At 43.2% G+C, this 11,417-nt stretch overlaps 1 protein-coding gene across 1 annotated transcript; it reads left to right on the top strand.

Moving 5' to 3' along the window:
* The first annotated feature begins 1,566 nt into the window (after positions 1 to 1,566).
* On the top strand, positions 1,567 to 10,247 carry LOC122539868 (glucose-6-phosphatase catalytic subunit 1-like). Its single transcript, XM_043675001.2, has 5 exons — positions 1,567 to 1,798; positions 3,991 to 4,100; positions 4,209 to 4,314; positions 4,722 to 4,837; positions 5,708 to 10,247. Exons 1-5 carry the CDS (start codon positions 1,569 to 1,571, stop codon positions 6,220 to 6,222), a joined length of 1,077 nt encoding a protein of 358 aa, XP_043530936.2. The 5' UTR covers positions 1,567 to 1,568; the 3' UTR covers positions 6,223 to 10,247.
* The last annotated feature ends 1,170 nt before the right edge of the window (positions 10,248 to 11,417 follow it).

Raw genomic sequence — 11,417 nt, 5'->3', positions numbered from 1 at the left:
GCACAGCTTTGTCCAATATATGACATAAACATCTCTTATTGATGATTTGTGAGGCAAATGCACAATTCAGTGTGGAACTAAGCCCTGCAGAAACAAGGATGGGACCTAATGGGCTGACTCGCCTCTATCCGCACTGTAAGAATTCGATGATTCCATTCTATGATGCTATGATTAAAATCAGAGGTTAGGAATTCTACAGCAAGTAACACACTAGCTGTTTCCCTGAAGCCTATCCACCATCTACAAGGCACAGCTGATTTCTTGACAGTGCAGAAGAATGTTGATAATAACTGATCTCCCTTGACTATGGAGAAGAACATCTGAGAAGCAGGAAAGTCAATGTTTCAGGCATAAGCCCTTCATCAGGAATTATGCCTGAAACATCGATTCTCCTGCTCCTCGGATGCTGCCTGACCTGCTGTGCTTTTCCAGCAACTCACTTTTTGACTCTGATCTCCAGCATCTGCAGTCCTCAGTTTCTCAAATGGAAAAGAACAGTTGGCTAAAGACTGCAGTTCTGGTTGCTAGCAAAAAGTATCTACTGGAAGAGAGTGTCAATGGATTGCGAATGAAAATAGGATCAGACTAGGTTGCAATTTCCCCACATTCCAATAGCTCATTGGCTGTCACCATCTCGGCTTATGTGTCTTTGTGAGGCTTGTGAAGTAAAGGCAGAGAACATTAGGTAACACAGGAACCATCCTTTGTGTCAGTAGTCTTTGATAGATTTCTCAAAACTTCAAAATCAGAGAATACAGGATCAGAATTAAATTTGAGAATGCATAAAGCAAAGAGAAAGACTTTGAGTTTATTTGGGATCACTTGAGAACTCTGGGCATTCTAAAGCGTTTTGCAGTGGATGGCATATTTTAGGTTTGGAGTCAATATAGAACCTAACAATGCCTATTCACTATGTAAACTACAGAGAATAGAGATTGATTGAATGTGGAGATTGAAGGGCTTGTGTAAACACCATGGAATGAAACCTTGTTATTTGCAGACCGCTGACCACCAAAAAAATCTTTCTTGTTATTGATTTATCTGATTCGTGGTTTTTTGAACTTTTATTGTTGATCACTGTGGAGTTACTGCCAAGATCAAAAGAGAAACTAACGAAGTTATACGTTACTTTGCTGAACACAATGTTGGTCTTTCACATTTGCAGTTAAAGCAAAAATGAGGTTTTCATCAATTCAAAGATGAAAAGAAATCCATAATGAAACAATTGCAATGAATTGTTTGATTCGAAGACACAGAAAATTCACGAGTTATTGTCTAATTTCCAAAAGTAGTTGATGAATCAATAAGTCAGATACCAAAGGAATTTTCTGTGCAAATGTCCAAAACATATTTGCATCAGCTTAAAATTATGTAATGCCTCTTATTGACTTTGGGTCAATTTTGTGAGTTCAAAGATCACTCCATGCATGTGTGGGTTTCGCAGGTATTTGTATATAACTGGCACGGCAAAGAGAGGTTTGGGCAATAAGTCAAGAAGAGATAAAAGCAAGAACTAAGGAAAATAAGCATCGTGTTGGACACCTCAACCATCTTTCAACATGGAGAGAATGGACGCTGGGATGGACCTGCTCCACAGCTCCGGGGTAGAGCTGGTGCAGTATCTACAGATGAATTACAGGGACTCCCAGAGCTGGTTCACCTTTATCTCTTTTGCCGCTGACCTGAGAAACACTTTCTTTGTTTTCTTTCCCATCTGGTTCCATCTGTGTGAAGCCGTGGGTGTCAAACTCATCTGGGTGGCCGTCATTGGAGACTGGCTCAACCTCATCTTCAAATGGTAAGTATTTATTACTAACGCAACCAAATGTCTTAGGAAGAATCTTAGGCTTTGACTGTCAAGCGTCTTAGGAAGGGTAGATCTGGGGTGCATTGTGCATGGGATGCACATCTGATGATGCTGACTCACCCAAATATACATGGACTCCCTACAAGCATAAAGAGGCCATTCTACCCATCCAGTCTGCACCAGCCCTCTGAAGAGATCCAACCCAGACCTGCACTTCCTTCCACAACTCCCCCACCCCACCCACCTTCCGACCCCATCCTATCCCCATATCCCTAGGTGGGGTTATTTACAATGGCTATCCACTTAACCTGCACATCCCTGGATACTACGGGAAATTTTTTTATCCTTATAATATTGCCTGTCAACTGTAAGTTCAAGTTAAAGGTTAAAATACCTATAATTTATTTCTGTGTTGCAGACTTACCCATTGCTAGTTTAGAATTAAGGCTAGATTCCCACATCAATTTATTCATGAAACTTTCCATAGCTTCAGTTTGTGTCTTTGTCCCATCTTCCTGCCATTACCAATTAATATATCCCAACACCTCATATGATGGTTACATATTTACTTCTCCTTTTATGCAGATATGTTTGGGTTTCCTGGACTCTGATTGGCATAGATTAAAAGGTTTTTGTTATTCTAATATGTTACGTTTTTACTGTAAACTCACAGTTTACAGATAGCAGTGAGGATCTCTGAGACAGAAATAACAATCTCCAGCTACCTACCTCTGCGTTGGAGCTCATACATAATAATGTGAAGATGGAGCCATCACACCTCTGTAAGACTGTGCAGTCCAATGTGCTGACAGTTACAGTTCCATGTCTGAGCGTGAGTGGCAATGAATGAAGTGAAAAGTCAACAAAAGCCCTTTCAATGCCAACATGCTGGGAGTGCAAGTCTGACGGGTTAGCAAAGTTTAATTCCCTAATCAGGTGGGATATTCAAGTTTATGAGATGTTTCAGTCCGGAAAAGGCAGACAGTCCATTTTCACTTGTATCGCTGGGCATTAACAGGACAGAGTAGGCCTCAGGATGGGATCATCCCAATCATGTGGTGGGTTCCATTTTGAAAGGGGCTGCACATGAGATGAAATCTCTGAAGCACTTCCCATTTCATATAGCAGGCCTCTTTGCAAATTAACAGCCTATGATGCTGATTGCTTTCTTCATTTGAAAAAGGACAGAGTGTGTGTATCCTCATCTCTCCTCCTGCCCATCTCATCCCAGATCCAACTCTTCAACTTGGCATTGCTTTCTTGAACTGTCCTACCTGTCCATTTTCTTTCCCACCTATCCACCCCACCCTCCTCTCTAATCTATCACCATTAGCCCCCTCCTCCATCTACCTATCACCTTTCCAATTACCTTGCCCCAGCCCCACACTCACACTCCTATTTTTCTCCCAGCCCCCTTCCCCTCCCACATTCCTGATGAAGGGCTTCTGCCCAAATGGCCGACTCTCCTCCTCCTCAGATGCTGCCTGACCTGCTGTGCTTTTCCAGCATCTGTAGTCCTCACTTTCTCCTAGAGCATGTGTTATCCATCACAATAGCAGAGAGAGCGAGAGTGGAGAGTTTGATACCAGGAATTAGCTGAAATACTACTCTATGCCCCCCACAGGCCCCTTCCCCCACTTTAAATTGGCCTTTCTTGAGCAGCTTCATTTCTTGAAGATGCTTTATAGCATTGCATTGAAGAGCACCAACTGAAAGTGTACACATGTGGCTGCACAATATGAAAAGCTCAGTTCTTTTCACCAAATTTCCTGTTGATACTCATGCCTGCACTCATCCATGAGGAACAACCCCTTGGACAACAATAAAAGCAAATCCCAGGGTGAGAATGAACTTTAGACATAGCATATTCTTTAGTATGGACAGCATCATAGAGTAGTATCTCCTGAAAGAACATTAAATAGATACAGCACTGGAGAGTATTCAGCCCATTGTCTTTTGCTGACCATTTGGAACAGTCACCTAACACTCCTATTCCACTGTTATTTCCCCATTGTCCAACACTGATTTTGTTTCCATCTATGTATATAATTGTCACTGTAAAGTTATTCTTGAATTAACTTTCACCACCATCTCACACAGTGCTTCATAGCTTGTAACAATTTGCCCTGTAAAAAGGTATCCGTCATCAACCCATACCTGACAATGTGTCTCCTCTCTTTCAGGATATTATTTGGCCAGAGACCTTACTGGTGGGTTCATGAAACGTCCTACTACAGCAACTCATCATTTCCTGTGTTACAGCAATATCCTATAACTTGTGAAACAGGGCCTGGTACGAGAGACAAGCACACTTTCATACTATAGAGGGTATAGGTCTTAATAAAACAAAGATTGGATTTCTTCCAGTGTTTCTGTTGACCCCAAGCTTTGTCCGTTTCAGGAAACCCATCGGGTCACGCTATGGGATCAGCTGGGGTTTGGTATGTGATGGTGACAGCATTTCTGACCAGCACACTTCAGAAAAAGCAGCATCGCGTTCAGAACTGGTGAGTCACACATTATGGATTTGTTGGTTTTATATCAGCAACCTCAGGCTGGGGTTCAAAACAGTTGCTTTCTATTCAAATATAATTAACTGAATATGAACAGGAGCAGAGATCTACATGTATTATTTGGTTTAATCAAAGTCACCTCTGGTAATAAGTGCATGATCCCCCAAGTGGATCCTGTCGTAAACTAAGGATTATCGATCTGGAAATTGGCTGCTGGGATTTAATTGAGCCTCTGGCATTACAAATCACTGGGCCTGATCTTGCATAAAGGGTGGGAGTTTCCAAATTCTCACTATTCCTCATCCACCCAAAATTGGATCAAAGTTAAAATCGGACCTCGCGATAATAGTTAAACATTGGTATTAAGTGTTGCTTTGCATTAAGTCTCTCTTATGTTCCAGGTGTCTCCGTTCAGTGCTGTGGACAATATTCTGGCTGATGCAGCTCTGTGTCTGTGCATCCAGAGTGTTTGTTGCCGCTCACTTCCCACATCAGGTCTGCCTGGGAGTCACTTCAGGTCAGTGGACACATTACACATAGGTCACAGTTAGAATGGATCTTTGATATTTTCAGCTGTCATGGTATTAGAAATTCAGTTTGATGCACTGGATCATAAGTAGTGTGCATTCTATAGCTGTGAGCTTCAGTCCCTTTAAATAAAGACACTTCCAAATACTTGCAGTTGGTGATGATAATATTTTCACGATTGGATTTAATGGATATTGCAGGTCCCCTGCTCACTCCTACGCAGGCTTCCTTTGGGTCACTATTAATGTATTTGGGATCCCTGCCAAGGATTACAACACCCAGATCTATCCTTTGCTACTATCTGAAAATGTTTCTGCCGTACACCCACATCCTCCAACAGTCAGCTGTTGTGAGGCATTGCTTTGTTGCCTGCAGTTCACCAGCAGCACTTAAAGTCAAATTTGCCCTTGTCATTCACTCTATTGGGTTTGCTCCCATTTTGGGCTTGAGTTGAATTGCTCAGCCACAGAATGTAACACCCATAAAAGAAGTATTAGCCCAACATCATTAAAACAGAATATGACTTGTTCAGTCACCACAAAACAATGGCCTTGGTGAGAGATGATAGTCATGATTTGGAGATGCTGGTGTTGGACTGGGGTGTACAAAGTTAAAAATCACACAACACCAGGTTATAACATCAGGTGAATGAAGGAGCACACCTCCGAAAGCTAGTGCTTCCAATTAAACCTGTTGGACTATAACCTGGTTTTGTGTGATTGTTAACTTGGTGAGAGAGTAATATATAAACTCAGCCTGTCTTTCCTTCCGGCTTATTCATAAAATTGAGGCTTTGTACTGATTTGAAGAATTTCACTTAATCTTCCCAGTGCTAACTGTTGTAATCTATTGTCTTCAGGGTTGATTGTGGCTGAAGCGTTTGGTCGGATTGATACAATCTACAATATGAAGTTTACGCAGTACCTGAAGATCACTCTGTCCTTGTTCTCCTTCGCTCTGGGCTTCTATCTGGTGCTGAAAGTGCTGGGAGTGGACTTACTGTGGTCAGTGGAGAAAGCCCAGAGATGGTGTGCCCGAGCAGAATGGGTCCACATCGACAGCACTCCCTTCGCTGGTCTGGTCAGGAACATGGGGGCCTTGTTCGGATTGGGATTAGCTCTCAACTCCCCCATTTATGCTGAGAGCTGCAAAGGGAAGAGGAGCCAGCAGTTCAGCTTCAGACTAAGTTGTATAGTGACTTCATTACTCATCCTGCATCTGTTTGACTCAGTGAAGCCCCCGACTCAGACAGAATTCTTGTTTTACTTTCTGTCTTTCTGTAAGAGTGCTGCTGTACCTCTGGCTGCTGTGGTATTTGTTCCATACTGTGTGTCACAAATTGTAAACCGAGAGGAGAAGGAAAAGCTTCTATAGATTTTGAAAATGAAACATTAACACAGGCAATAAGGTGTGTTGTCATGGGGTCCTTAAAGAAAACTCAATCCATATTTAACTGCTTCACGTACAATGCACAATAAAAGCTGCACAGTTTTCTGTTTAAAACTCATTTACACTGTATATTTTCCTGCAAGAGAGAGCAGAAAATGATACCAAACAAAATGTTTGCAGTCATGTGTCAATGCCCATTGGACAGGTGGAGATGACTGTTGGCTAAAAACAGTGGACAAGATAAACATTTTATCAAAAATGTCCCTCCTCTGGTTTCGCAGTGTTGCCAGATTTGTTTTAGATGCTTCTGTTGAGCTACTAGGTCTGGCAAAGGATTGCTGGAGAAACATTTTAAAATTATTGTTATCGTTCGTTATAAAGTGGAAGTGGTAATCTAGAGTCACTTGGAGTTTGTTTCTCAAGCCAATCGTATCACATCTGGGTCATTTTCACTTCCTTGGGCCTGTATTTTCTAAAATGAATCTCAGCGATTAACAAAAGGGCCTATACCGGAAGTAGTAACCCTATTGCTGAGATTAATATCTAATTAACATCTGAATCAGTGCTATTTTCTTTTACTAAGTACCTGTTGTGGGGTTTAGAAAGGGTGAGGGATCAAGATGTTTGGGGTGATTTGCTTCACCCTCTGACATCATCAGTAGCCAGAAATCAAGCTCAGGAAGCTGCTCACATTCGTGCTGCTTGTGTCCAAGCTAAATGGCAAAATGGCTCCACAAGGAAACTAATGGGTCTCCTTGACAGTGGGCTTCAACTCCCTTCCCAACAAACCTTTCCAATTCCCAGCTTCTCTTGCTATTTCTATTGGTTCTCACTGCTTTGCACTTGACTGCGCCACCTGATGAATCCAGAGAATGACTGCACCTCATTTAGGAGAGAAAGGTTTAGTCCTATGTCACTTATGAAACGTATTCCTTCTTGTTGCTCAGTGCCTCTGGGATGTTGGCCTGAGAGTTGAACTGAAATTGGAGTGTCTAATCTGTCCGCAAATTTGCAGGATTTTACAGAGGCATCACTACTGTTGCCCCGCAGCACCAAGGTCCCAGGTTCAATTCCAGCCTCGGACGAGTGTGTGGAGTTTGTGCATACTCCCTGTTTTCCTCCGGGTGCTCTGCTTTCCTCCCACAGTCCAAAGATGTGCATGTCAGGTGAATTGGCCATGCTAAATTGCCCATAGTGTTAGGTGCATTAGTCAGAGGGAAATGGATCTGGGTGGGTTACTCTTTGGAGGGTCGGTGTGGACTTGTTGGGCCGAAGGGCCTGTTCACACTGTAGGGAATCTAATCTAATAAAACACCTCTGGTGATACAGGAAGGTTGGCAACACTGTGGTCCTTTAGACCATGAGTCTTGTGTCAGATTTGAGGTGTTTGTCATCAAACACCCTGTGCGTCAGAACAGCCAAAGGCCACGCATTTTATGGGTATTACCATTTGGTCAGTGGCTTCACAATTTTTATTTTAGAAACTTGGCATATAGCAAGATCTTGAACTGTTGCTTATTTTTAGGATTGCTTCTGTTTGAGGAATGGTACAAAGCATGTGACAAGATTAAAACAAAACTGGAATAAAATGACAACAATTAGTTTTCTTTTCATGGCATAATTTGTATGTTTAATTTTGCTATTTCAATCTGAAAATTTTCCAACAAAGAAATTGCTGAGGCTGCCGACTGAGGAAATAGGAGAAAGTGAGGACTGCAGATGCTGGAGATCAGAGTGTGGCAGATGCTGGAGATCAGAGTGTGGCAGATGCTGGAGATCAGAGTGTGGTGCTGGAAAAGCACAGCAGGTCAGGCAGCATCCGAGGAGCAGGAGAGTCGACATTTCAGGCATAAGTTCTACATCTGATGAAGAGAGTATGCACTTTGGTTATAACTGCAGTATCATTGCAGAAGGCGGAAACATTGTATAATTATTCCAGGGATAAAAATATAGGCTGCACTAGGATGTGTTGTTTTGCTATTTAGGACAAGCTGAAACCTTTAAAACCACACAAGGTCTACAAATACATTCTGAGCTCAATAAAAAGTTAGCTACAAAGTGAGTGTTAACAGGAAAAACAAGAAATGACAGACAGCTGTCAGTTGCATCTGCAGCAAAGTTTTACATTTCAAAATTGACTTCCAAAGTTGCAGACTCAAAACATACAGATGATAACTGAAGCATTTAGCTCTCCATTCCAGAGATCTCTTTTGAAAACAATGCCAATTACTTATGGATGCAAAGACGATTATACTCCTTTTGATTTGTAATATATTAGCATACCATTTCCAATTGGTGATTACCCACTTAAGTGTGCTACAGGTTATAAGGAAGCACCTTACACATGACAAGGGAGTGAAGGGCTCTGAGGAACAGGCTGGAAAATGGAATTGAGACCACTACTCAATCAGTGATAATTTTACTGAATGGTGGAGCAGCCTCAGTTTGCCAAATTTGAGCTATGGGGAGAGGCTGAACAGGCTGGAGCTGTTTTCCCTGGAGCTTCGGAGGCTGAGGTGTGACATTATAGAAATTTACAAAATTATGAGGGGCTTGGATAGGATAAATAGACAAAGTCTTTTCCCTGGGGTGGGGGAGTCCTGAACTAGAGGGCATAGGTATAGGATGAGAGGGGAAAGATATAAAAGGGACATAAGGGGCAACTTTTTCATGCAGAGGGTGGTACATGTATGGAATGAGCTGCCAGAGGAAGTGGTGGAGGCTGGTACAACTGCAACATTTAAAAGGCATTTGGATAGGTTTATGAATAGGAATGGTTTGGAGGGATAAGGGCCGGGTGCTGGCAGGTGGGACTAGATTGGGTTGGGACATCTAGTCAGCATGGACGGGTTGAACCGAAGGGTCTGTTTCTGTGCTGTACATCTCTGTGACTCTATGATTCTAAATGACTTTCCTGCTCCTATTTCATATGATCTTATAAGTAAATGTCCAGAAGCAATCCTAAAGATCAGAAAGTTTGATTTGTAGAATACAGACAAAAAAATTGCAGATGCTGAAATCCAACGAGACAAGCAGAAGGCTGGGAGAACACAGAAGGCCAGGCAGCAGCAGGAGGTGTAAAAGTCAACGTTTCGGGTGTAACCCTTCTTCAGGACTGGGGATGGGTGTAAAGGGAGCTGCAGAGAAAGGAGTTGGGGGGACAGGGTGGTGGGGTGGGGTTAGGTGAAGGCAGGTAGGGGGTACAACCTGGTTGGTCAAGGGAAGGAATGAATCCGGTAGGTGGCTGAGAGGATTGGAAGGGGGCTGGCGGAGACGGGAAGGGAGTCAGGGGATGGAAAGAGAGGTTGTTTGAAATTGTGGTTTGATTCGATGTGGCAATAGAGGAGGCCAAGGATGGTCATGTTGGAAAGGGAGTGGGAAGGCGAATTGAAATGGGCGGTGACTGGGAAGTCCAGTCAGTCCCTGTGGGCCCAGCTGCGATGCTCAGTGAACTGTTCCCTATTTTTACGTTCGGTCTCCCCGATGTAGAGAAGACCACATCGGGAGCACCTGATGCAGTAAACTAGGTTGGATGAGAAGCAGGTTAACCTCTGTCTCACCTGGAAGGACTGTTTGGGGCTCCGGATGGAGGTGAGAGGGTTGGAATACCGGCTGGTTTTACATCTTTTCTAGTTGCAGGCGAAAGTACCTGGTGGTTCGGTGAGGGGGTGATGGAGAGTGGCACAAACCAAGGATTGGCAAAGGGAACGGTCCATTCCAATCTCCTAAATCTGTTGCCTCCACCGCACCTGCTCAGACGAGGAGAAATTCCACTTCCAAGCATCTCAGATGTCCAACTATTTTGAACATAGTGCTTTTCCTCCCTTTGTCATCCAGACAGCCCTCCACTGTACCACCTCCATGCTTTAAACCTCCCCCTCTAGATACAATAAAGACAGAGTCCCCTCTGTTTACTGCATCAGGTGCTCCCGATGCGGTCCTCTCTACATCAGAGAAACCAAATGTAAACTATGGGAACATTTTGTTGAGCATCTCAGCCAGCCCACAGGTGCCAACCTGACTTCCCAGTCACTGCTCATTTTAATTCCCCTTCCCACACTCTCTCTCTGACCTGACCATCCTTGGTCTCCTCCATTGCCAAAGCAAATCAGACCACAAATTGGAGGTACCTCCACCTGGGCAGCCTATAGCCCGGAGGACTCAACATTGAGTTATCCAATTTCAAATAACCACCCTTCCCATCCCTCGACTCCCTTTCCAGCCCCTCCCTTCAATTCCTCTCAGCCACCTACTGGTTTCATCTCTCCCATTGACCAACCAGGTCGTACCCCCTACCTGCCTTCACCTATTCCCACCCCATCACCTTGCTCCCCCACCTCTTTCATCTGCAGCTCCCCCATACCCACCCCCAGTCCTGAAGAAGGGTTACATCCAAAATGTTGACTTCTCCACCTCCTGATGCTACCTGATTTGTAGAATAATCAATCTGATTTGCTTTGGCAATGGAGGAGACCAAGGATGTTCAGGTCGGAAAGAGAGTGGGGGAAGGGGAATTAAAATGAGCAGTGACTGGGAGGTCAGGTTGGTGCCTGTGGGCTGGCTAAGATGCTCAACAAAATGTTCCCATAGTTTACATGTCTAAAAATCCATAAATTATTAATTCTTGAATTCATGCTCCACTCCCATTAAATTAATGATGGAATCAGCATTTCACATTCAGGATTCTAGATGGCAACAATGCCTCAGGTGATAAAAAACATTCACTTCATCAATGTTTTAGCAAGCTTGGGATTGTTGTCCTTGGACAGAAGAAGGCTAAGAGGAGATTTAGTCATTTCTAAAGTCATGAACGGGCTTGTCAGAATAGATAATGAGAATCTGTTCTCACTCATAAAAGGATCAAGAACCAGAAGATGCAGATTTCACTTGATTTGAAAAAGCAAATGTGAGATGAGAAAACAAATTGTCCCGAGCAGTTCGAATCCAAAATGCACTGTCAGGAAATGTGTAGCTGCAGTTGTACTAGAGGCATTGAAGAGGACATTAGATAATTATTTAAATAGAAATAATGTGGAGGGTAATGGACATAGAGCAGGAGAATGGGACTTACATATAATGCTAATTTGGAAAGCAGGGGCAAATATGATGGGCTGAATTGCCTCCTTCTGCCATATCACCTCTGCTTGTCTATGATCTTTATATACTCCTCTATTTATAAA

Source organism: Chiloscyllium plagiosum, unplaced genomic scaffold (assembly GCF_037043375.1).
Source record: "Chiloscyllium plagiosum isolate Xiang-an unplaced genomic scaffold, Cpla_swu_hap1 HiC_scaffold_32, whole genome shotgun sequence".
Taxonomy (NCBI): Eukaryota; Metazoa; Chordata; class Chondrichthyes; order Orectolobiformes; family Hemiscylliidae; genus Chiloscyllium; species Chiloscyllium plagiosum.
Note: the sequence above shows the minus strand (reverse complement) of the source record. Positions and strands in the feature narration are given on the sequence as shown.